We start from the raw sequence: 27,605 nt of genomic DNA on the forward strand, positions 1-27,605 counted from the left end.
TAGTAAGGGGCGATGAAATGTTATCTGTGATTATTATAAAATTCTGTACTTGAGTGCAAACAAACTCAATTTTTTAGGACTTGACTGATATGATTTAGGACAACTAAGAAAGACTAGATATCTTAGTCTTTTGTTGATTGTAAAGTCAAGGAAATGATAGTGTGACTTGGATAGGATAAAAGTTAATGTAGGCCAGGCTGACAAGTCATTTATAATCTCTTGAAGCCAGAGGCAGCACCTTAGCAAATAACTTAAAGGTTAGAAGAACAAGGTTTCTAGGCCAGGCACGGTGGCTCACGCACTTTGGGTGTCCGAAGCGGGCGGATCACCTGAGGTCAGGAGTTCGAGACCAGCCTGGCCAACATGGTGAAACATCGTCTCTACTAAAAATACAAAAATTAGCTGGGCATGGTGGTGGGCGCCTGTAATCCCAGCTATTCAGGAGGCTGAGGCAGGAGAATCGCTTGAATCCGGGAGGTGGAGGTTGCGGTGAGCTGAGATCATGCCATTGGACTCCAACCTGGGTGACAAGAGTGAGACTCCGTCTCAAAAAAAAAAAGTTAATGTAACTTAAAGGGCTAAAAAAAGTTTCCTAAAAAAGTATTTGGTTAGCAGTTCTGATGTTGCCTATGCCAATCTCCCACTATAATAATTAGAAGGAAAATAAACATTTAATATTTCTGAAATTGAGATGGATGGAAAACCCTTTGCCAGAATCTAGGAGAAATATTCAATTACTTATGAAATAGAAGGATCTGGACAGAGAAAGACCCACCATTCCCAGATTTTGGCATAAGGTTCTCTGAAAGAAGGAAGGAAAATATTTTATGTCTTTCTTTCCTTTGGGCTATCCTTGGACCTGTAGACATAGGGTTGGCACCAACTGGAAAATTGGGCAGCTATTCTTCTTTGCCAGTGACTTTCAAGCCTAAATAAAATATACAAAAGGAAGCTTTTGGCCAGGCGTAGTAGCTCACACCTGTAATCCCAGTGCTTTAAAAAGGCCAAGGTGGGAGGACTGCTTGAGGCCAGGAGTTTGAGACCAACCTGGACAACATGGTAGAGAAAAAATTCTCTAAGAACATTTTTTTTAAAAATTAGCTGAGTGGCTGGGTGTGGTGGCTCACGCCTGTAATCCCAGCACTTTGGGAGGCCAAGGTGGGCGGATCACCTGAGGTCAGGAGTTTGAGACCAGCGTGACCAACAATGGTGAAATCCCGTATCTACTGAAAATACAAAAATTAGCCGGGCGTGGTGGTGCATGCTTGTAATCCCAGCTACTAGGGAAGCTGAGGCTGGAGAATCACTTGAACCTGGGAGGTGGAAGTTGCAGTGAGCTGAGATCACACCATTGTACTCCAGCCTGGACAACAAGAGCAAAATTCCATCTCAAAAAAAAAAATTAGCTAAGCATGGTGGTGTGCACCTGTAGTTCTAGCTACTTGGGAGGCTGAAGTGGGAAGATCTATTGAGCCCAAGGAGTTCGAGGTTACAGTGAGCTGTGATCCTGCCACTGCGCTGCATCCTAGGTGACAGAGTAAGACCCTGTCTTTAAAAAAAAAAAAAAAAAAAGCTTTCCTTTCTCAGTGAGACCTAACTCAAACATTCTGATACTGCAAATTATGTTTCTTCCTCCTGACCCTGATATTTCTAAACTCCTTTACCTTGTTCAAAATTTTTCTACAGCTTTAAGCTTTTATGACTAGCTATATAATTTACTTCTGTTTATTGTCTGTCTCCCACACAACTAGAATGTAAGTCCCATGACGGATTTGTTCACTGAAGTATCCTAAGCACCAAGAACAGTGCCTGGCAAGCATAGACACTCAATAAATATTTGTGAGTTGAATGAACAAAATCTGAGGCTAAAGCCCAATATATTATACTAGTAAAAGCATAGCAGCTTTAATTGAAGACAGGGCAGGGACTTACAGTTCTACCTACTGGGTCCTCCCCTTGCACCTTGTGGCATCACTACAAGGAGCACAGTTTGAAGCTACCTTACAAGTAATGTTCTATGAGGTTGCTGGCATAGGGTTCACCCATTTCATTTTATCCCTTCTTTCCATATTACCCAAAGACAGTAATTCCTGGGAAACAGCTGGGCCTGGGTGGGGTGGTGGTAGATGCTTGCAGTGGCTATGGAAAGGTTCATTTTTTATGGGAAATATACTTCCTAAATTATAAAGCTCTATTCCAATGTCAGTGAGAGAGAGAATCCTGGTTACAATTTTTATGACATCAGTTGAGAATGTCATACTAATGTTTTATAAAAAACAAAATAAGAAAAAATCAATAAGGATAGGGATAAAACCCTAAAAGTATAAACAGAATCAGATGAACCTAACTGTATTTCAGCTCCACTTAAACATAAGTAAAATGGTATACTCTTAAACTCAAGATAAACAGAAATATAAACAATAATGAATATGTAAACAATGATGAATTATGCAATATAATGAATGAAATATAATGAAATGAATATAACATATATTGAAGATATATAATACAATGAATATAATGAAATGAATATTGAAATATAAACAATAGTGAATCCTAGTTTCTAGGCTTTTCTTTTGTAGTGGTATGAATTAGCAATTTTGAAACTGTTTTTTGTCAGTTCTAGGACTGAACAAATTAGTAAGTGTATTGAGGATAATGGGAGTCAAGTTTTTTCATTGTTGGAGAAAGGAGTTTTATATATGGAAAAGAGAAATGGCTGGAATGAACCCTGTGATGTTGGATTTGAATTGGAAGTTATGATTTTTAATATCTATTATCTATGTAATATATTATTAATCTTATTTAAATATTAAATATCTATATAAATATAGATAAATACACATATATGTATATTTTCATATAGATATACATATATAGGCACATATATATGTATGCATATACACTGACATATACATTTTTATATATAATATATATATATTTATATTCGAGCTTTGTTTGCTTAGAGGACCTAGAAGCAATTACTTTGCCTCTTTTTTTTGAGATGAGTATTGCTCTGTCGCCCAGGCTGTAGTACAGTGGCATGATCTTGGCTCACTGCACCCTCCACCTCCCAGGTTCAAGTGATTCTCCTGCCTCAGCTTCCCAAGTAGTTCAGATTATAGGCTGCTGCCACCATGCCTGGCTAAATTTTGTATTTTTAGTGGAAACATGGTTTTCACTATGTTGGTCAGGCTGGTCTTCAACTCCTGGCCTCAAGTGATCCTCCCACCCCTGCCTCCCAAAGTACTGGGATTACAGACGTCAGCCACCGAGCCTGGCGACTTCTCTTCTTTCTTAACCCATTTGTGCTGCTGTAACAGAATACCTGAGACTGGGTAATTTATAAAAAACACAATTTTATTTTCTCACAGTTTTGGTGGCCAGAAAGTCCAAGATCAAGGTACTGGCAGGTCCAGTTGTCTGTTCCGGAGAAGAGGAACACAGTGTCTTCACATGGCCAAAAAGTGGAAAAGCAAGCTAGCTGAAACTGCACGAAGCCTTAATCCCATTCAGGAGGGAGTAGCCCTCCTGGCCTAATCACTCCGTAAGGGCCCCACCTCTTAGTACTGTCACATTGGTAACACTTGAATTTTGGGGGGGACCTATTCAAGTCATAACACCCTGTAACAATTAACACACATAACTAAGAACATATTTCAATATGGACTGTAGACATATATTAAGTTATTTTTTGAGATGGAGTCTCACTCTTTCTCCAGGCTGGAGTGCAGTGGCGCAATCTCGGCTCACTGCAAGCTCCACCTCCCGGGTTTAAGCGATTCCTCTGCCTCAGCCTCCAAAGTATCTGGGATCATAGGCACACACCACCACGCTAATTTTTTGTATTTTAGTAGAGAAGGGGTTTCACCATGTTGGCCAGGATGATCTTGATCTCCTGACCTCGTGATCCGCCCGCCTCGGTCTCCCAAAGTGCTGAGATTACAGGTGTGAGCCACCGAGCCTGGCTGTTATGTAGTAATTTTAACATTGGTACTGATTTGCTTAGCTATATTATGGTTATCTAAGCAAATATTCTTGTTCCTAGGAGAACATACAAAAATATTTAGGACTAAAATAGTATATAGTGTGTTTGCAGTTGACTCTCATATGGTTCAGAAAAAAATGTATGAGATGGACCTGATGTGGGCTCACGCCTGTAATCCCAGCACTTTGGGAGGCCGAGATGGGAGTCCAGGAGTTCAAGATCAGCCTGGGCAACATAGTGAGACCCCATCTCAAGAAAAAATGAACAAGAAAGAGAATGATAAAGCAAATCAGATGAAATGTAAATAATTGATGATCTTTGCAAATTTTCTTTAAATTTGAAATTATATAAAGTTAAAAATTTACCTAAAATTTTTTCATATATCTTAGTTGTAATCCAACTTGACTTCATTTATAGAATTCACAGAAATGACAAAAAATTATTTAAAGAAAGTAAAGTAGCAAAGGAAATGCTGATCATGCAGAAAAATTTCAAATTGTTGGCATACAGAGAAGAACTTGATTTTTTTGTTTGTTGTTCTGTCATTGCATAGTAACCTGAGCACCTCATGTTCTATATTTATTTGCTTTAAATATTTTTAAAATAGATAGTTCAAAGATTTCCTAAACATTTCTTATTTATTAAGTTTTCTTAGGAAGGGGCACTTTGTAAAAATTAGATGGCCTTTGTTGCAGACAGTTGTACCCTTTTATATTGGTGTTAATCCATTAATCCTACTCATGTGGGCAGAGCCCTCATGGTCTAATTATCTCTTAATGGTCCCCCCCCCCCCCCCCCCCCCCCCCGCCCCACTACCATTACAATAACAATTAGATTTCAACATGAGTTTTTGGAAGAGACAAACGTTCAAATCATAGCAAACTGCAAGCACAAGAGTATGGATGAATTTCATAGACAATATTGAGTGAAAGAAACCAAACAACAAAAGGATAATATTGTATGATTCTTTTTAATAAAATTCAATATAGGCAAAACACATCATGATGTTAGAAGTTAATTAAGATAGTGGTATCTTTGGTAAGGGAACAGGAAGTGACTGGAAGCAGGAACATAGAGGAGCTTCTAGGGTGCTACTAATGTTCTGTTTTCGATCTGGATTCTAATTATGTGTGTTTCTTTGTGAAAAGTAATTGAGCTCTACACTTTGTATGCTTCTTTCTACATACGTTATACCTTAATAAACTATTTTTAAAAGGATTTTTGTATCATGTAAATCTGTTACTAAGGACACTTTTAAGTGTATTTTTCATAAAATGCATTTGTTAAGTTCCTCTTTTGGAGGTGGGAAGAGATGTGGACAAAAAATTAGGCTTCCTTTTATTGGTCAGCTCTATGTAACTCATTTCGCATCCCTTTGTGTCTTACTGCCGTAATTCTTAGAGTTAATTTTTGTGTCCAGTTATACTTGTTCACTTTATAAAGTATTAATAAGTGAATGAGTGAATAGTCTTATTTTAAGTCTGTTTTTTAATTTTTCAAATTTCTTAGTGTAAAATTCTAAGTACAGTATTTGAAGGTAAATGGCAATTGAAGATATGGCTATTATTGTCAAATTCCTTTTTGAAAATGTTCTAGGGCCAGGCGCGGTGGCTCACGCCTGTAATCCCAACACTTTGGGAGGCTGAGGTGGGTGAATCACGAGGTCAGGAGTTCGAGACCAGCCTGGCCAACATGGTGAAACCCCATCTCTACTAAAAATACAAAAAATTAGCAGGGTGTGGTGGCCAGCACCTGTAATCCCAGCTACTCAGGATGCTGAGGCAAGAGACTCCCTTGAACCCAGGAAGTGAAGGTTACAGTGAGCTGAGATCATGCCACTGCACTCTAACCTGGGCGACAGTGTGAGACACCATCTCAAAAAAAAAAAAAAAAGAAAACGTTCTGTTAGATTAATTTAGTACATTTTTATTAGCCACCTTCCATTTTAGTGACACCCGAGAGGCAATATATACCTCCATACTAACAGAAGGAAAACTTTTTAGTTTAAGTTGTTTTTATATTCAGAAGTTAGAGTTGTTGGAATTCCACTTTTCAAATGCTGCAGTTTCCATGAAGTCTTTTCTTGTTTCTTCTCTCAAGTCAGTGATCTTATCCCCCTCTTAAGGTATGTTGCAATTTGTGCCTCTCTTAAAGCATTTGCAGTATTTTGTCATACAGGCTTTTAATATTCCTTTTCTTGATTATGAGAACCTAGAGCTTAGAGATTATGTCAGTAATTTTCTGCACTCCTCTTAATACTGAGTATTGTGACTGTGTTACACACAGTAGGTTCTCTATCAATAGTTTATCCCAATTGCTGTGTTTCTTTTCGTTTTTTTTTTTTTTTTTTTTTGGAGACAGTCTTGCTCTTGTTGCCCAGGCTGGAGTGCAATGGCGCGATCTCGGCTCACTGCAACGTCCGCCTCCCGGGTTCAAGTGATTCTCCTGCTTCAGCCTCCCGAGTAGCTGGGATTGATTACAGTCACCCGTCACCATTCCTGGCTAATTTTTTGTATTTTTAGTAGAGACAAGGTTTCGCTATGTTGGCCAGGCTGGTCTCAAACTCCTGACCGCAGGCGATCCACCTGCCTCGGCTTCCCAAAGTGCTGGGATTAACAGGCGTGAGCCACTGTGCCCGGCCTGAATTGCCATGTTTCTACCTTGAATACCATTTCATTGTTTAATTTTGCTTGTGTAATTTTCTTTGTAAATCAAATATTTAATATATAGCTGAATAGATAACTCTGTGACCACTTTCCATTTTTGAAAGCCAAATCCCAGTTCTGTAACTGTCATTCTACAATATTTATCCTCTTGCCAGCCACATATTTTCTTGGGGACAGAAATAAATATGCAGAACAAATTCGAAGCCAAGTTTGTTTGTTTGTTTTTTTAAACACTTTGCAGAAACTTCTGTTTGCTACAAGAAAATAAATGGAATTTTTTGTTTAAGTTCATGTGAAAATGGAAATAAATATAGGACTGTGGGATTAAACATGGAGATTCTCTAGAGTGTTTTGAGAAGTTTCCCTTACATTCCAGTGATCTCTGGGGTTCATTTTCCCTACAACTTTGACAATATGTATGTCTCTTTCTGTGTATTTCTTGTAAATATTCCTTCCTATCAGTACCACATGAATCCATCCTTTTTTTTTTTTGAAACAGGGTCTCACTCTGTTGTCCAGGCTGGAGTGCAGTGGCGTGATCACAGCTTGCTGTAGCCTTGACCTCCCAGGCTCAAACTATCCTTCTGTCTCAGCCTCCGGAGTAGTTGGGACCACCATACCTGGCTAATTTTTAAGGTTTTTTGTAGAGGCGAGGTTTCCCTATGTTGCCCAGCTTGGTCTTGAACTCCTGGGCTCAAGTGATTCTCCTGCCAAGGCCTCCCAAAGTGCTGGGATTACAGGCATCGGCCGCTGTGCCTGGCCCAAATTGATACTTCTTGACACAGCTTTTCCTGTTTTGGGCCCCTTGAATACTAATTACTGGTCTTACCAGAGATATGTGTAGAATGGGATTTGTGGGAGTTGCTCTCAATAAATAACAGTATCCTATTTGTCTCATTTTATATATATATACAGTATTTTATTTCAAAGATCGAGTAATTTACCTGTAGATATTTGAGTTTTATATAGGGGAATTATTTGTCATGTATTAGAGAAAATTGTGATTCTGCATTAGTGTGTGGATCTTATAGTTGCTGGAGTAACTTGGAGTGATCATCTTCAGTATATCATTATAATAAAGTCTTGTTTTATGGGGAAAATTGGGACTTTCTCTTTATTTTGTGTATATGTGTTTTGTTTGGAGTTACTATGTCAGTGCAGTGCAGCAATAATTATGTTACTAACAACAATTTTGTGAGATGTTTATTATTTTCATTTTACAGATGAGGAAACTGAGGCTTGGTGAAGTTACGAAACTTGTCCAAAATCACACAACTTGTAAAGGGCACAGCCAAGATTCAGAGCCAGGTCTGTCCAACTTCAAAACTCTTAATCATAACCATGAGTCTGAAATAGCTGTGAAGTATCAATGTGTGATAAGTTGTGTTAGTGTTAATATTGCTTAACTGTTGTTTAACAATTACTGGTAATATTTTTAATGCTGAGTTTTTTTGTCCTTTTTAATAATTTCACATATCTTTTCAATATTGTGAAAAGCAGTATAAATGGTATTTAAGGGTCTAGTCTCTGGAGACAGACTACTTGGGTATGAATCCTTTAGCTGCTTCATTTACTAGTTGTGTGACATTGGGAAAGTTACCTAACTTTTCCATACATCAGTTTTCCTATCTGTAAAATTGTGATGGTAATATTATCCACCTGATAGGGTTATTGTAAAGATTGAATGATTTAATATATATAAAGCATTTACAACAATGCCTGGCACACAGTAAGCATTCAGTGAATGGCAGTGATTAGTGTTATCATCTCCTAGCAACCAGTAAAGAAAATTATCATAATATCTAATTCTGTATTAGGAAATTTGGATAAAGCAATGTTTAGGCAGCAATGTAGGATATGACAAAACTTACATAAACCAAAATTAAACTTGAATAAGTTAGATCTAAAGAATATCATTCATTCGATCAAATTCAGGTCTATTGTAAAGCAAATTGGGCAACTGCTTATAGATCTCACATGTACAAGAGCCTTACATATGTAAGGGCCATACATAGGTTCACTAGAAGTACCCATTGAGCCTAACATGGTCATTGCATTATGAATGTGTTTTGTCTGCTTTCACCTTCAGAATGCAATTTGTATTTAGAATAAATGTCCACATTTTCAGGTAGCTTTTAAGGAGATGGTGTTTTGGCAGCCTTGACAGAAAATTACCAAGAACCAAAACCTCATGTATTACATAAAATGTTGGCAACGTTTTATCACTTGCAGGAGTGCTTATTAGAACTTTCACTGTGGTGAATGTGCACACTGAATGACCTTTGAACCAGTGGGACTACAGCACATTCAACTAGAACTCAGCCATGAACTGATCATGTATTCTTTTCTCGTAGTTGTTTATTGTAGCTGTCAGAATCCTAAAGTGCTGTATTAACTATTACTACAATTTCATTAAAGTAAGATATCTATGATTATTTACTAATAGTAAGTTTATATCTGTTGCATAAATATCCATGAATGGGAGATAATTTGAGCAAAATTATACAAAAATTCAAAAGCTATTTAAAGAATGGGACCTGCCTTGTATGAACCCCAGAGCTCTGTAGCTTTATTTTTTTAATTTTTAATTTTTTTCTTATAGAGACAGAGTCTTGCTGTGTTGCCCAGGCTGGTCTGAAACTCTTAGGCTCGAGCAATCCTTCCACCTCAGCCTCCCAAAATGCTGGTGTTACCACCATGCCCAGCCTATAGCTTTTATTCTGCACATACATTTAATTTATTTCCTTCTTTTATGGTATTGAGACTTACTATCCTTGATCATAGAATATCTTTTTGGTTATTTAGATATTTAAAATATTTTTCAGTAAATTCTCTTTCTCTTTTTTCCATAAAGAAAAATAAGATGGCCAGGCATGATGGCTCACGCCTGTAATCCCAGCACTTTGGGAGGCTGAGATGAGCAGATCACTTGAGGCCAGGAGTTCAAAATCAGCCTAGCCAACATGGTGAAAACCCATCTCTACTAAAAAATACAAAAATTAGCCGGGTATAGTGGCACACGCCTGTAATCCCAGCTACTTAGCAGGCTGAGGCACAAGAATTGCTTGCATCTGGGAGGTGGAGGTTGCAGTGAACCGAGATCACGCCACTGCACTCTAGCCTGGGTGACACAGCAAGACTGTCTTAAAGAAAAAAGAAGAGACCTTATTTCTTGTTACTATTGTGAATGGCATATTTTTCCTCTTTGTTTTCTTTGCATTTTCTGTTTTGTTTCTTTCCCATGCTTTATTTCTTTCTCTTGCCTTAACTATGCTATTTAGGACTTTCAGTACAGTATTCAGTGCAAGTGTTAATAGTAGGCATTCCTTCGCTTGAGCCCAGGAGTTTGAGATCAGCCTGGGCAACATAGCAAGATCCTATCTCTAAAAAAAATAAACAAAAACTAGGCAGGTGTAGAGGTACAACATACCTGTAGTCCCAGCTATTCAGGAGGCTGAAGTGGAAGGATTGCTTAAGCCCAGAAGGTTGAGACTGCAGTGAGCCATGATCGTGCCACTGCACTATAGCCCGGACAACAGAGCAAGACCCTGTCTTAAAAAAAAAATAGTGGGCATTCTTATGTTGCACTTAATTTTTTAAAGGAAGTACTTATTTTGTTGCACTATTATGACTAAGGTTTGCTATATATATGTATGTGTATTTATTTTTATTTTTTTTTAATTTTTACTTATTTGAGACAGGGTCTCGCTCTGTCACCCAGGCTGGAGTGCAGTGGTGCAATCTCAGCCCACTGCAACCTCAGCTTCCCAGGCTCAAGTGATCTTCCCACCTCAACCTCCTGCGTAGCTGGGACTATAGGCGGGCATCACCATGCCTGGCTAATTTTTGTACTTTTAGTAGAGGTGGGGTTTCACCATGTTGGCCATGGGCTCGAACTCCTGACCTCAGGTTATCTGCCCACCTCAGCATGGTGGCATAGGCTTGAGCCACCATGCCCGGCCTGCTATATATTTTTGATAGAAACTTTTTCTAGGTTAAAGGCATTTCTCTTCCTAGTAGGCCAAGATATTTTTGTGTGAAGAATGAGTACTGAATTTTATCAAATATGTTTTCTGCATTTATAAGATGATCACATAGTTTTCCTCCTTTAATCTGTTAATGTGGTGAATGACATTTATAATGTTGAATTGCTGAAATAAACCCAACTCTGTCATGATGGACTTTTTAGAAAAAAATATACAGTTGGATTTAGTTTATTAATTTGTTTTGTTTTGTTTTGTTTTGTTTTTAAGAGATGGGATCTTGTTCTGTCACCCAGTCCGGTGCAGTGGTATGATCTTAGCTCACTGTAACTTTGAACTCCTGGGCTCAAGTGTTCATCGCACATCAGCCTTCTGAGTAGCTGTTACTACAGGGGTGCACCATCATGCCTGTCTACTTTTAAAATTTTTTGTAGACATGAGGTCTTGCTATGTTGCCCAAGCTGGACTTGAACTCCTGGGCTTAAGCAGTCCTCCCACCTCAGCCTCCCAAAGTGTTGGGATTACAAGCATGAGCCACTGCACCTGGACTGTTAAGATTTTTGCATCTATGTTCATTCACAGGTGAAATTGGCCTATAATTTTAATTTCTTGTCCTTATTTGGTTTTGGTATCCAGGTTATGCCAGCCTCAAATAATGAGTTACAAACTATTTTTTTTCCCCTGAAAAGATTTATGTAAGACTGGAATGATCTTTTTATGAAAGTTTTGTTGAACTTCTGTTCAACTGTCTGGGCATGGTATTTTTGGGGGTGATGGGTTTAATATTTTGCCAGGGAGGTATGCAGCATTCTAAGTGGTTTCATTTAGGATTGTGTTTCTAGTTAGGTCAGTTTTTAGAGAGTGTCTTTTTGTAGGAATTGAACCATTTCATCTGAGCTTTTTTTTTTCTTTTTCTTTTTGAGACAAGGTCTCTGTTGTCCAGGCTGGAGTGCAGTGGTATGATCTGGCTCACTGCAACCTCCACCTCCCAGGCTCAAGTGATTCTCCTGTATCAGCCTCCTGAGTACCTGGGACTACAGGCACACACCAATGTGCCTAACTAATTTTTTGTATTTTTCATAGAGATGGGGTTTTGCCACGTAGGCCAGACTGGTCTCAAACTCCTGACCTCAGGTGATCCACCGGCCTCAGCCACCCAAAGTGTTGGGATTACAGGCGTGAGCCACTGCACCCAGCTTTATTTATTTTAAATTTTTCTTTTTTTAATAGAGACAGGGCCTCACCATGTTGCCCAGGCTGGTATCGAACTCCTAGACTCAAACAATCCTCCTGCCTCAGCCTCCCAAAGTACTGGGATTACAGGTATGAGCCACTGCACCCAGCCCATGATCACTCTTTGCAGTGGCCTTTTCTCCAGTTTTTGATAACAAATTTTAATGAGTAACCAATATTCTACGTCATTGAGACTTGCCGAGGTTCTTAGAAGGCTGATTTTCTATTAATAGTGGAGTGATAGGCCAGGTGCAGTAGCTCACACCTGTAATCCCAGCACTTTGGGAGGTCGAGGCATGTGGGTCACTTGACCCCAGGAGTTTAAAACCAGCCTGGGTAACGTGTGGCTAAAACCCCATCTCTACAAAAAATAGCTGGGCATGGTGGTGCGCACCTGTAGTCCTAGCTACTCGGGAGGCTGAAGTGGGAGCATCACCTAGTCTGGGAGGTCATGACTGAAGTGAGCCATGATCACACCACTGTACTCCAGCCTGGGTGACAAGAGTGAGATGCTGTCTCAAAGAAACAAAATTAGATGATAATTTTCTTTTTCTTTCACCTTCTGTTTCTCCTCCTCCCCCTTTTCCTCCTTCTCTTTTCCCTCTTTCTCTCACACTTCAACATCTCTGGAACTGGCAGTCGTCTCCCACTGGGATACATCTTACTATTGTGATATTTCACAATAAATGAACAATTCTTAACAAACAAGTTTGGCAGCATTTTTTTTTTTTTAAGACAAGGTCTCACCCTGTCACCTAGGCTGGAGTGCAGTGGTAAGATAATGGCTCACTGTAGCCTCTTCCTCCTTGGCTAAAGTGATCCTCCCACCCCAGCCCCCCAAGTAGCTGGGACCACAGGCACACAGCACCATGCCTAGCTAGTTTTTGTATTTTTTGTAAAGATGGGATTTTGCCATGTTGTCCAGGCTGGTCTCGAATTTGTGGGCTCAAGCATTCCACCCACCTCGGCTTCCTAAAGTGTGGGGATTATAGGCATGAGCCAGCGCACCTGGCCTCCATTTTTTCTTTTTCAGGGGAACATAAAATAGTGGTGCATCTTATAATCAGCAGTTTATTCGTTTTGAGGAAATACATGTTTTTACATAGATAGCATGACTTTTCATCCTACCCCATTCCCTGTTTGAAATGCCCCTTTTTCTGTCTCTTTCATTGTGTTCTTGTATCATTCAAGACCTTGAGGTCTTGATAAAGTTATTTTAAAATAAAAAATTTTCCATCCTGGCTCTTCTAGTACCTAGCACAATACTTTGTTGGATACAGAATATTATTTAATTAACAATTGATGGGAGCTGAATGATCAGAACTTATGAACACAAAGAAGGAAACAACAGACACAGGGGTCTACTTGAGTGGGGAGGGTGGGAGGAGGGAGAGGAGCAGAAAAGATAACTATTGGGTACTGGGCTTAATACCTGGGTGTTGAAATAATATGTGCAACAAACCCCCATGACACGTGTTTACCTATGTAACAAACCTTCACATGTACCCCCAAACTGAAAATAAAAGTTTAAAAAAAAAAAATTCTGATACATCAAAAAAATCAAAGGAAGAATCCATGTATAATTATAGCACAGGCTTTGACATATTTATATTAGTGAACAATTATTTAGCTTCTTGGTCAAAGGAGAATACTTAACATTTACATTAGTTAAGATTATTTTGGATAGAAAGAACAGAAGCCAATGCTTTCTACCTTTAGCAAGTTAGGTAACTTATTGAATGGATGCTGAAGCATCTGACGATCAAGGAAGAGCTGAAGCAATGAAACAAAGTAATTAGAAACTATAGGCCATGTGCAGTGGTTCACACCTATAATCCCAGCACTTTTGGAAGCTGAGGCGGGCAGGTTGCTTGAGCTCAGGAGTTCAAAACCAGCCTCGGTAACATGGCAAAACCCCATCTCTACAAAAAAACACAACAATTAGCTGGGTGTGGTGACATGCGCCTATAGTTCCAGCTACTTGGGAGGCTGAGATGGGAGGATCGCCTGAGCCTGGGAGGTTGAGGCTGCAGTGAGTGAGATTCTGCTGCTGCACTCCAGCCTGGGTGACAGAGTGAGACCCTGTCTCCAAATAAAATAAAATAAAATAAAAGATAAGATAGACCCTGTCTCCAGATAAAATAAGATAAAATAAATTGTGAAGGAAATGAAAAGAGTAGTATACTAAGGAATTACAGAGGATGGTATTTAGAAAGTAGAAAAAGACGTCAACATTTAGGTTGAGAGTTAAGAATGAGTGGGAGACAAATGTACTGGTGAAGGGTCTGGGAGAAGAGTATTTCAGGGAGAAGGAAACAACAGGCCTAGAGTGAGAATGAGCTTGCAGTTAACTGAAAGGGTCATAAAGAGTTAGCTGGGAAGAATGCCATTTGGGAAGGCAAGAGAGACATGCAGGGGGCATACCTTTTTTTTGTTTTGTTTTGAGATGGAGTCTCGCTTTGTCACCCAGGATGGAGTGCAATGGTGTGACCTCGGCTCACTGCAACTTCCGCCTCCCGGGTTCAAGTGATACTCCTGCCGCAGCCTCCCGAGTAGCTGGGATTATAGGTGCCTGCCACCACACTTGGCTAATTTTTTTGTGTTTTTAGTAGAGACAGGGTTTCACCCTATTGGCCAGGCAGGTCTCGAACTCCTGACCCCAGGTGATCTGCCTGCCTCGGCCTCCCAAATTGTTGGGATTACAGGCATGAGCCACCGTGCCCAGCCGGGGCCATACCTTTATATGCTAACATATACCGTGTATTTGTGATGTTCTGATACTATTGTAAGCACCACTTCTTGAGCAGTGTGAATTATTATGCCATACTGACTCACTGAATAGTGAGAGTTTGGATTTTATTTGAAGATACACTGGAAAGCCACGGAACTATTAAGCAATGCCATGATCCATTTTACATTTTTAAAGATTACGGTGGCTAATTTGTACATAGTTGATGAGAGATGGACAAGAGAGGACATAGAAATAAATACTAGTGACTTATACTAGTCTAGGTAAGAGGCAAAGTTGTCTTGGACTATGGGTGGTGGAGATTAAGTGCAGTGGTCAGTTTTGAGATATATTTTAGAAGTCTTTTGTTGATGGCTTGGATAAGGGAAGAGTCAGGGGTGAGGGAAAAGGAGAGGAGCAAGACAAGAGAGGACTAAAGAATTGAAGAGATAATGTGTAGATATTTTGCCAAGTTATTTGTCAGTAAAGGGAAGCAGAGCTGTTTTTAACAGCTTATTTCTTATTTCTGTAATTTTTTCAGTGGCATTTTTTTTCTCTCTCCTACCCCATTCCCTCCACCACCTCCCCATTCTTGGAATCAAATATATTTTTATTCTAGTCTCTCTCTCCAGATTCCAGCACCTTTTTCTCATCCCACACTTGACAGATGCAGGAGGAAAGCTAGTGTAAAAAGTAGGCTAGCATCCTCAGCAATTCTGCCCTTTTTCATCAAGATGTTCCTTGCTAAATCAATCCTTGCTATATCAAAGCAAAATTATTTTGTTTTATAAGTAAAGGTTTAATTCTTAAAGTAATATTATTCTAATGAAGTCAGTCTGTATATATGTGTATTGTGGAGTTTGGGGTGATAGCTATATGTATTTTTATCTCTAAAGTTTTAACGTGCTTTATTATTATTACTATTTTGAGGCAGATTCTTACTCTGCCACCCAGGCTGGAGTGCAGTGGCACAATCTCGGCTCACTGCAGCCTCTGCCTCCTGGGTTCAAGTGATTCTCGTGCCTCAGCTTCCTGAGTAGCTGGAATTACAGGCTAGTGATAATTATTCATTAAGAAATAGTAAGCAAGATATCATAATTATGTGTTTTCATTTTTCCAAATTCATTTTTTAAAAAAGAAAGTGACAAGATACTTAGACCCTAAACTGGCTGACACTTTCAGTCTTTTCTCTTACTGGGCAACAGAATGGTGCAACAATAAATAGCTGCCCAAAGAGCAAATAAACTTGTACTAGATGTATTTAGACAGAGGTTGGATGTCCTCTTTTTTTTTTTTTTTTTTTTGAGACGGAGTCTCGCTCTGTCACCCAGGCTGGAGTGCAGTGGCGCAATCTCAGCTCACTGCAAGCTCTGCCTCCTGGGCACGCCATTCTCCTGCCTCAGACTCCCAAGTAGCTGGGACTACAGGCGCCTGCCACCACGCCTGGCTAATTTTTTGTATTTTTAGTAGAGACGGGGTTTCACCATGTTAACCAGGATGGTCTCGATCTCCTGACCTTGTGATCCACCCACCTCGGCCTCCCAAAGTGCTGGGATTACAGGCGTGAGCCACCGCGCCCGGCCTGGACGTCCTCTTTTAATGGAAGTTGTCAGTGGTTCCTTTGTCAATGGGAGGTTGGACTATTACACCTTCAGTCTCTTCCAACATTGATGATTCTCTGGTCTTGTATGTTGAGACTTTTCCTACCTAGTGACATAGCTTCTACTGTGATGGGCGTCTGTTTTATTTTTCAATTCTTCAAATTTATAGTATGCTATATATGACAGGCAGTGTGTTACGATGCATGGGTATATTTAAACAAGATACACTCAACCATTAAGGAATTAGGAAATTACCATAAGGTTGATGCATACAATAATAGAAGTAAGAAAAAGGTGTTAATCCTAATTATATGAAGTGGAAGGACCTAACCAAGCCAGGTAGGGGGCTTGTCAAAAAAAAAAAAAAAAAAAAAAAAAAGGTCTAGCTTCCCTGAAGAGGTTAACTCCTGAGCTGACTCTTTAAAGATGAGTAGACTTTAACCAGACATGCACAGGTAATGGTATTTCTTTCTAGGCAGAGGGAGAAACATATACAGAGGCTCTGAAAGAGGGCATACTTTGTTTGGAGAACTGTAAGTAGTTTAGGGTAGCTGGAGGTTAGCATGTGAATGGGGACTGTTGAGAGAAGCCAGATGAAGAAGGACTGTGTTTGCCATGCATTTGGACTTTGTCTTGAAGGTGGTGTGAAGCAATTGAAGGGTTTTAAACAGAGTGGATACATGGTCAGATTTGTGTTTTAGAACATATTGGGATGGAGCTCTGTTAGAGGCAAAGAGACTAAAATAGTTGAGTATCACTTATACGTGAGTATTTTGGTCTCTTTGCCTCTAACAGAGCTCCATCCCAGTATGTCTCTAAATTGTTTAAAGCAATAATTTAAAGAAAAATGTCTCAGGATAGTAGGACTGGAATAGTTAGGGAGAGGGATGAATTCAAGAGCTACTAAGGAGGTAAAATCAGTCCGGGTAAAATCAGGCCAGAGAAAGGCTGAGTGCGGGGATGATTTTCAGGTGTCTGGCTTGGCCAAGTAGGTAGGTGAGTAGTTGTCTTTGCTAAGGCAAAGAAATTAAGAAGAAAGGAATCATAACAGAGTTTTTTTGTTCGTTTTTTTGGTGAGGTTTTTTTTTTTTTTTTTGGCCTCAGGATAATTTGGAGAGTGCCAACTTGAGTAAGGATATAGGTTTTTCATTTTCTTATACTTGTATTTGTGTATGTTTTTGTTTTTTATGTTTATTTATTTATTTACTTAATTTCTTTTTGAGACATAGTCTTGCTCTGTTGCCCAGGCTGGAGTGCAGTGGCACAATCTTGGCCTACTGCAACCTCCGCTTCCCAGGTTCAAGCGATTCTTCTGCCTCAGCCTCCTGAGTAGCTGGAATTACAGGGGCATGCCACCACGCCCAACTAATTTTTGTATTTTTTGTAGAGACAGGGTTTTACCATGTTGGCCATGCTGGTCTCAAATTCAAATTCCTGACCTCGTGATCCACCTGCCTTGGCCTCCCAAAGTGCTGGGATTACACACGTGAGCCACTGTGCCCAGCCCATGTATGTTTTTAAAATGTGATATAAAAGAGTATAACAGGATGTATTTCCTTTCTTTCTTTTTTTTTTTTTCCTTGACAGAGTTTCTCTCTTTCACCTAGGCTGGAGTGAAGTGGTGCGATCTTGGCTCACTGCAATCTCTGCCCCCCAGGTTCAAGTGATTCTCCTGCCTCAGCCTCCCAAGTAGCTGGGATTACAGGTGCATGCCACCACGCCTGGCTAATTTTTGTATTTTTAGTAGAGATGGGGTTTCACCATGTTGGCCAGGCTGGTCTCTAACTCTTGACCTCAGGTGATCCACCTGCCTCGGCCTCCCAAAGTGCTAGGATTACAGGCGTGAGCCACCGTGCCTGGCAACAGAATGTATTTTCAAGGAAGGTTATGGAATTCTTTTTGGAAGTGTTGTATATTAAGGTAGACCTTCATTTAGGTAGTTTAGCAATGAGTGATCTGCTTAAATTCATTTTTAGAAAATCCAGAGGTTTTTACATTGCCAGTCCTCTGTCAGAATTTTTACCTTTTAAGATATATGGTAAGATTGGCTTGTTTGTGCAAACTAGCTAATTTGTTGATAGTTCTGCTGTGGCATTATGGATTTTAAAATACAAAATGACTTTCCTCAGAATGCAAACTTTGATTTCCAAGTCTTTCATTGGTGACATGTGGGAATTGATGTTCAATCTATTGCTATTTAACACTCCTGACAGAAAGGACGGCTCCTTTGTATAGCTTTGTCACATCACTTTCTTGAGTTTAGATCACTTTTAGGCTGGTTGAGGTGCTTACATCCTTCATGAAAAGAATGAGACATGCTTCTTAATAGAAAATTGGAGGTATTAGTGTAAGATTTTGAGATTTTACCCTGCAAGGGGGTACTTATTATGTTTATTTGTTGTTTTTTTGAATGTTCTATTATTTCTTATCAGTTAGGTCTCCTGTCTCTGTAGTTTTGTGATTTCTACTGCACCTTTGACAGCATTCAAGAAGTAACTCTTCCAGTAACACAATAAAGAACTGACCATAACACTTTTTTTTTTTTTGAGATGGAGTCTTGCCCTGTCGCCCAGGTTGGAGTGCAGTGGCGCGATCTCGGCTCACTGCAACCTCTGCCTTCCAGGTTCAAGCAATTCTCCTGTCTCAGCCTCCCGAGTAGCTGGGATTACAGACGTGCACCACCATGCCTGACTAATTTTTGTATTTTTAGTAGAGACAGGGTTTCGCTATGTTAGCCAGGCTGGTCTCCAGCTCCTAACCTCAAGTGATCCACCTGCCTCAGCCTCCCAAAGTGCTGGGATTACAGGGGTGAGCCACCACGCCCGGCAACACTTTTTAGTTACAGAGTTAATAATGAACCTTGTACCTTTGTCATTTTTTTTTTTACGTTGCTATAATGATTATCGATATGGAAAGGCATTCTGATGTCATACTGCTTGCAAGAAATTCTTCTGGCCGGGTATGGTGGCTCACGCCTGTAATTCCAGCACTTAGAGAGGCCAAGGCGGGAGGATTGCTTTCACTCACGAGTTTCAGACCAGCCTGAGCAACATAGCGAGACCTTATCTCTACTTAAAAGAAAAAAAAAAAAAAGCCAGGTGTGGTGGCACATGTCTCTGTAGTCCCAGCTACTTGGGAGACTGAGGTGGGACTATTGCTTGAGCCAGGGAGATAAAGGTTGCAATGAGCTGTGATCATGCCACTACACTCCAACCTTAGTGACAGAGTGAGACTGTCTGAAAAAAAAATGTTTTTTTCTGTAAATTTAGTCCTAGTAGCACATTTGTTTTCTTTAAGTGTGCTTATTTATTTATTTACTTATTTTTGAGACACAGACTCACTCTGTCGCCCAGGCTGTGTGATCTCGGCTCACTGCAACCTCCACCTCTTGAGTTCAAGTGATTCTCCTGCCTCAGCCTCCTGAGTAGCTGGGATTACAGGTGTGTGCCACCACACCTGGCTAATTTTTGTAGTTTTAGTAGAGACGGGGTTTTTGCCATGTTGGCCAGGCTGGTCTTGAACTCCTGACCTCAAGTGATCTGCCAACCTCAGCCTCTCAAAGTGTTGGGATTACAGGCATGAGCCATTGCGCCTGGCTTTAAGTGTGTTTAAAGAAAACTTTATTTTATTCTTCATGACATCTTTTATAAAAACATGATTGTAATCCCTGCTTTGCTTAGTGTTTTCTAATAATGAGCCAAAAAGATTCCTAAATTTTGGTGTTTCAGAATGATTTTTTTTCTTAATAACTATAAAAGTTTTTAGAAACTGTTAGCAGTCTATAATTTGGTCTACATGTACACATTTCCATTTTCAGGTGTTGGAATGAATTTGAGAGGTAGATGGGTAGGGAGAATTTATCATTGATTTGTTATAACTAAAGTTCTTGAAAATTCTTATGATAATATGTCTTTAAATCCTACTAGAAGTTATTGTTGTTCTTACAAGGACGAGTATTGTAGTTGTCTTTTCGAAAGTAAAATGATTTGCTTGTTTGAACTTAGTGTTACTCTAAGAGGAAGTGTTCTAATCATTCATTTTCCCTTTACACTGTGCTTACATAATAATTATGTATTGCTTAGATAAAAGCCAAAATCTTTAATTTTGGACATCAGATTTTTGGTTAGTATGGTAGTCCAAAGTTTAAATATGTAAGAAGGTAATATTTCTTTTAAATATTTTTTTTCCTCTGTCTTCAGGCTGTAAAAATTAAAATGAACAAACTACGGCAAAGTTTTAGGAGAAAGAAGGATGTTTATGTTCCAGAGGCCAGTCGTCCACATCAGTGGCAGACAGATGAAGAAGGCGTTCGCACTGGAAAATGTAGCTTCCCAGTTAAGGTAAGAGCTTATGTTTCTGTAAGTCTGTATGTGGAAAAGAACTGACAATCTAGTGTATGTGAAATCTCATTAATAAGGACAATTAAGAGAACCCTCCAAAAAACAAATCCCTTCACACTCTGCTTCAATGATAGAATTAAATGAGAAAGAAAGGAAAATAATGAGAAAGAAAACAAGATAGATTTTAATTAGGGAGTTTTCTTTTTATATTTAAATTTGAATTTCTCTATATAATGTGGAGTCAGTACAAATAGTCTGATAAGAGTACTAATCCTGAAATACCTAAAGACCCTAAATTATCAGGACTCAGATTTTCAGTGGAATATGCTTACTAACTGGTGAAGCTGAGGGAGTGGAAGTCAGCTCTTAAATACAAGGCTTGTGTATTTCAGAAATCCTTAAATGAGAAGAGTTAAATCAAAGGGAGTTTTCCTTAATGGTACAGAGGTCATTTAAACTAATGCCTTCATTTGTAAAATCAGAAAGTGGAAACTCACAGAGGTTAAGAACATAGTGAAGATCTTGAGAAGGCAGTGATGTACAGGTGCTTTTCTTTGTGTTGCCTGAGACAGGTCATATTTTAGTGAAATGAAAGAAATATGTATGTTATTTACTATTTAGTAAAAAGAAGCAATATATTATGTAATCACAGCGTGAGATGTATTAAATGTGGGGACAAAAAAAATAGAACTAGACCAAATGCCAAATGTTAATATCTTAAAGGAAAAATTGTAGTTTGATATAAAATGTTAATTTTTTTCTCTATTTACTATTTACTATATATTCCTTTTTTTTTTTTTTTTTTTTTTTGAGACAGAGTCTCTCTCCATAGCACAGGCTGGAGTGGAGTGGCATGATCTCAACTCACTGCAACCTCCACCTCCTGGGTTCAAGCGATTCTCCTGCCTATGCCTCCTGAGTAGCTGGGACTACAGGTGTGCCCCACCACGCCCGGCTAATTTTTGTATTTTTAGTAGAGATGGGGTTTTTCACCATGTTGGCCAGGCTGGCCTTGAACTCCTGACTTCAGGCGATCCTCCCGCCTCAGCTCCCAAAGTGCTGGGATTACAGGCCTGAGCCACTGCACCCAGCCTATTTCCTATATATTCTTTTTCTTTTTTTTTTTGAGATGGAGTCTTGCTGTGTCGCCCAGGCTGGAGTGCAGTGGCGCCATCTCAGCTCACTGCAACCTCCGCCTCCTGGGTTCAAACGATTCTCCTGTCTCAGCCTCCCGAGTATCTGGGATTACAGGTGTGCACCACCACGCCCAGCTAATTTTTTTGTATTTTTACTAGAGACAGGGTTTCACCACATTGACCAGGCTGGTCTTGAACTCCTTACCTCAAGTGATCTGCCTGCTTCAGCTTCCCAAAGTGCTGGGATTACAGACATGAGCCACAACACCCGGCCTCTATATTCTTATAAGTGTAAATATTCTTATGATTTCTTCCTTCTTTTTACTGCCTCAGTACCACTGATTGAAATATGGGCTAAAGCTTTAGAAGGGAAAAAAAATCTTCCATATGACAGGAAAAGTGATTCTTAAATATACAGGTTAGAGAAATACACGGCTTTTTGAATACACTAATTTTTCCACAGTCTTTTAATAACTGGGAGTTTCCTAATCACTTAGCTTTGTTTACTTAACTCATTTGCTGAAACTTTTTATAGAAATAATGAATATTTTAATTTTGCATGTTTAATATGACATTAAATTATGAGAAAAATCCTACTTCTCTTACATAAAAATGAACACTTTTTTTTCTGTATTATCTCCCCCACCATACAGTTGGCTTACTTTGGCTATGTAAGTTGAGTATTACATATATAGAAGGAGGCACATTGGTTGCTTGGAGTATAAATTACAACCTCTTAGGGAGGCAGTTCGGAAATATCTATTAAGATTTTATTCATTCATTTTATTTATTTTTTATTTTGAGATGGAGTCTTGCTCTGTTGCAAAGGGTGGAGTGACGAGATCTTGGCTCACTGCAACCTCCGCCTCCTGGGTTCAAACGATTCTCCTGCCTCAGCCTCCCGAGTAGCTGGGATTACAGGCATGCACCACCATGCCTGGCTAATTTTTGTATTTTTAGTAGAGACAGGGTTTTGCCATGTTGACCAGGCTGGTCTCAAACTCCTGACCTCAGGTGATCTACCCACCTTGGCCTCCCAAAGTGCTGGGATTACAGGCCTGAGCCACCACGCCTGGCCTGTATTAAGATTTTAAATGCACTTTTCATTTGACCAGCAATTTTACATTTAAGAATTGCATCTAAGTACGTTTATAGATGTATTGGCATAAGTGGTCATCCTAAGGTTTGCAATATCAAAAATTTGGAAACAACTTACATTCCCACCATTCTGGAATTGGTTAAAGAAACTGTGACAGGCCAGGCACAGTGGCTCACACCTGTAATCCCAGCACTTTGGGATGCCGAGGCGGGCGGATCACCTGAGGTCGGGAGTTCGAGACCACCCTGACCAAAACATGGAGAAATCCCTTCTCTACTAAAAATACAAAAAAATTAGCTGGGCATGGTAGTGCTTGCCTGTAATCCCAGCTACTCGGGAAGCTGAGGCAGGAGAATCGCTTGAACCCGGGAGGTGGAGGTGGCAGTGAGCCGAGACTGCGCCATTGCACTCCAGCCTGGGCAACAAGAGTGAGACTCTGTCTCAAAAAAAAAAAAAAAAAAAAAAAGAAAAAGAAAAAGAAAAAAAAAGAAACTGTGACATCCATTAAGTTGAATTCTTTGCAGTTATTTTTTTTAAAGTAAGGTAGATCTATATTATATATTTAATAAATATTTTTTGAACATCTGTCATATGCCAGGTGTATGCTAGGTGGTAAGCAAAAAAGACATAGTTTTTGTTCTTGTGGAGTTTACAGTCTTCTTGTGAGGGAAACAGACTTTAATTAGATATTTGCATTAACAATATATTATTACAGGGCAGGCGCAGTGGCTCATGCCTGTAATCCCAGTACTTTGGGAGGCCAGGGCGGGCGGATCACGAGCTCAGGAGATCGAGACCATCCTGGCTAACACAGTGAAACCTCGTCTCTACTAAAAATACAAAAAAAAAAAAAAAAAAATTAGCTGGGCGTGGTAGCGGGCGCCTGTAATCCCAGCTACTTGGGAGGCTGAGGCAGGAGAATCGTGTGAACCAGGGAGGAGAAGCTTGCAGTAAGCCAAGATTGCGCCACTGCACTCCAGCCTGGGCGACAGAGAGAGACTCTGTCTCAACAACAACAACAACAACAACAAAATATATATATATATATATAATTACAACCTGAGGTAAATACTTTTAAGAAAGGAAATCTGGTTCTGTAAGAACATGTAAGAAAAAAACTTGATCCTAGACTATAGGATCAGAGTAAGGCTTCTGTGCGAAAGTAAAGTTTGACCTGATATTTGAAGACTGAGTGGGAATGAATTAGATGAAAAGGTGAATAGAGCATTAGAAAATTATGGAAAGCATGTATGTGTAGGCACTGGGTGACAAGAGGAAAGAATGATAAAGGAAAACTGTAATGCAGAAAGTTGTATGAGATGACCGTGTAGGAAAGCAGGGCAGGGCTTTGTATCCATACTAAGGATTTTGGACATGGGAAGCCATTAAATCGTGTGTTCTTTTCATTATTAAGGTAGAGTACATATAACATAAAATTAATCCTTGTAAGCATTTTATTTTATTTTTAATTTATTTTATTTTATTTATTTTTATTTTATTTTTTGAGACAGAGTCTTGCTCTGTCGCCCAGGCTGGAATGCAGTGGCGCCATCTCGGCTCACTGCAAGCTCCGCCTCCCGGGTTCAAGCCATTCTCCTGCCTCAGCCTCCCGAGTAGCTGGGACTACAGGCCCCTGCCACCACACCTGGCTAATTTTTTGTATTTTTAGTAGAGACGGGGGTTTCACCGTGTTAGCCAGGATGGTCTTGATCTCCTGACCTCGTGATCCATCCATCTCAGCCTCCCAAAGTGCTGGGATTACAGGCATGAGCCACCGCACCTGGCCCCTTGTAAGCATTTTTAAGAGTACAGTTCAACGGTATTAAGTATACTCATATTGGTGTGCAGTTATCACCACCAGTCATCTCCAGAACTTTTTCATCTTCCCAAACTCTGTAAATGGTTTTTTTCAAGCAAGAATGTGGTATCACAAAAGCATTTTGTGTGTTAAGTATCTTATTTTATTTAATTTATTTATTTATTTATTTATGAGCTGGAGTCTTGCTCTGTTGCCAGGCTGGAGCGCAGTGGCGCGATCTCAGCTCACTGCAACTTCTGCTCACTGCAACCTCCACCTCTAGGGTTCAAATGATGCTCCTGCCTTAGCCTCCTGAGTAGCTAGGACTATAGGCATGTGCCCCCATGCCCAGCTAATTTTTGTATTTTTAGTAGAGACAGGGTTTCACCATGTTGGCCAGGATGGTCTCTATCTCTTGACCTTGTGATCCGCCTGCCTCAGTCTTCCAAAGTCCTGGGATTGCAGGCATGAGCCACCGCGCCTGGCCATCTTATTTATTTTTAAAATGTATGTATTTATAGATTTAGGAGGTATAAGTGCAGATTCCTTACACGCATGTATTGCATAGTGGTGAAGTCTGGGCTTTTAGTGTACCTGTCACCCAAATAGTGGACATTGTATTCAACCGGTAATTTTTCAATCCTCAGCCAACTCCAACCCAGAAAAGCACTTTGAAAAAATGACTTTGGCTGCAGTGTAGTTTGGAAGTAGCCCATGCTAGATACAAGGAGCCTAGCAAAATATTATCACAGTAATTCAAAGGAGAGATAATGGTAGGTTAGACTAGGGTGGTGACTGTGAAGATGAAGAGAAATGAAATAAATTGATCGATAATTAAGAGGTAAAGTTAGGCTGTGCATGGTGGCTCACACCTGTAATCCCAACACTTTGGGAGGCCAAGGTGGGAGGGTTACTTGAGCCCAAGAGTTCGAGACTAGCCTGGGCAACATGGGGAGACCTCATCTCTACACACACACACACACACACACACACACACACACACACACACACAAAGCTAGATGTGGTAGTACACACCTGTCATCTGAGCTACACAGGAGGCTGAGGTGGGAAGGTCACTTGAGCCCAGTGAGCCATGATTGCACCACTACACTCCAGCCTAGGGAACAGAGCGAGACCCTGTCTCAAAAAAAAAAAAAAAGTAGGTAAAGGTAATAGAAATTGGAGATGAACTGAATCTAAGGAATGAAAAAGAGTAGTATTAAAAATGACACAGGCTGGGCATGGTGGCTCATGCCTGTAATCCCAGCACTTTGGGAGGCTGAGGCAGGTGGATCATTTGAGGTAAGGAGTTTGAGACCAGTCTGGGCAACATGGTGAAACCCCATCTCTAATAAAAATACAAAAATTAGTCGGGCATGGTGGTACATGCCTGTAACCCCAGCTACTTGGGAGGCTGAGGCAGGAGAATTGCATGAACCCGGGAGGCAAAGGTTGCAGTGAGCCGAGATCGCGCCACTGTACTCCAGCCTGGGTGATAGAGCGAGACTTCATCTCAAAAAAAAAAAAAAAAAAAAAAAAAATGGCATGTAGTTTCATATTGCCCTGAGCAGAGATGATGATCATTGACATAGGAAACACTGACTGTGTGTGTGTGTGTGTGTGTGTGTGTGTGTGTGTGTGTGTATGTATGTATGTATGTATGTATGTATGTATGTATGTATGTATGTATGTGAGACAGAGCCTCACTCTTGCCCAGGCTGGAGTGCAGTGGTGCGACCACGCCTCACTGCTTCTGGGTTCAGCCTCAGGCAGGCGCCTGCCACCATGCCCAGCTATTTTTTTTTTTTTTAGACGGAGTCTCTCTCTGTCCCCCAGGCTGGAGTGCAGTGGCTCAATCTTGGCTCACTGCAAGCTCCGCCTCCTGGGTTCACACAATTCTACTGCCTCAGCCTCCCAAGTAGCTGGGACTACAGATGCCTGCTACCACGCCTGGCTAATTTTTTGTATTTTTAGTAGAGACAGGGTTTCACCATGTTAGCCAGCATGGTCTCGATGTCCTGGCCTCGTGATCCACCCGTCTCAGCCTCCCAAAGTGCAAGGATTACAGGGTGAGCCACTGCGCCCGGCACCCCCCCCCACACTTTTTTTTTTTTTTTGAGATGCAGTTTCGCTCTTGTTGCCCAGGCTGGAGTGCAATGGCACGATCTCGGCTCACTGCAGCCTCTGCCTCCCAGGTTCAAGCGATTCTCCTGCCTCAGCCTCCTAAGTAGCTGGGATTACAGGCGCCTGCCACTATGCCCAGCTAATTTTGTATTTTTCGTTGAGATGGGGTTTCACCATGTTGGCCAGGCTGGTCATGAACTCCTGACCTCAGGTGATCCGCCCACCTTGGCCTCCCAAAGTGCTGGGATTACAGGTATGAGCCACTGTGCCCAGCCTAATTTTTGTATTTTTAGTAGAGTCGGTGTTTCTCCATGTTGGCCAGGCTGGTCTTGAACTCCTGACCTCAGCCTGACCTCAGGTGATCTGCCCATCTTGGCCTCCCAAAGTGCTGGGATTACAGGCATGAGCCAGTGTACCTAGTTCCAGTGTATTCATTATTAAGTGATAAGGGCAAGCTGCAGAACTATGTATATTATGGTTTTGTTCAGTTAAAAGAAAAAAATATATATGATTATTTTGTTTAAGAAATATTAAGACACAAATAACTGCAGAATGAATATGGAGGATTGGAGATATTTTACTTTTTAGTCTATGTCCTTTGGAACTAGTGACATTTCTTGTGAGCATATATCCTATTTATAATTTTTTTTTAACACTTCATTCTCAGATTCTGAGAGGTTTGTTTACAGTGTTGAAATAATTGAAGTAAAGTTAATTGAAGCACTTCTTCTAATCAGCTGTGAAATCTATAGCTTTTAAGTATGTTGTGTGAGATGAATAAGTTTTGGTATCTTTCAGTGTAATTCTCACTTGTCATAAAATCAGCTTGATGGGGTATGCTTTAGAGCAGTGGTCCCCAGCCTTTTTGGCACCAGAGACTGGTTTTGTGGAAGATAATCTTTTCATTGC

At 40.2% G+C, this 27,605-nt stretch overlaps 1 protein-coding gene across 15 annotated transcripts in view; it reads left to right on the forward strand.

Moving 5' to 3' along the window:
• Positions 1–27,605, forward strand: part of NUMB (NUMB endocytic adaptor protein) — a 202,294-nt gene that overhangs the window by 92,836 nt on the left and 81,853 nt on the right. For 13 of the 15 annotated variants that reach the window (XM_032134911.2, XM_032134917.2, XM_032134912.2 and 10 more), the window contains exons 3-4: positions 7,878–7,962; positions 20,399–20,539. In XM_032134911.2, coding sequence (XP_031990802.1) covers positions 20,414–20,539 — 126 coding nt within the window. In that variant the 5' untranslated portion in view covers positions 7,878–7,962; positions 20,399–20,413. The remainder of the gene's footprint in view (positions 1–7,877; positions 7,963–20,398; positions 20,540–27,605) is intronic. The other 2 variants (XM_058429689.1, XM_058429694.1) reach the window with 1 other exon arrangement.

This window comes from Hylobates moloch, unplaced genomic scaffold (genome assembly GCF_009828535.3).
Source record: "Hylobates moloch isolate HMO894 unplaced genomic scaffold, HMol_V3 SCAFFOLD_16, whole genome shotgun sequence".
NCBI lineage: Eukaryota > Metazoa > Chordata > Mammalia > Primates > Hylobatidae > Hylobates > Hylobates moloch.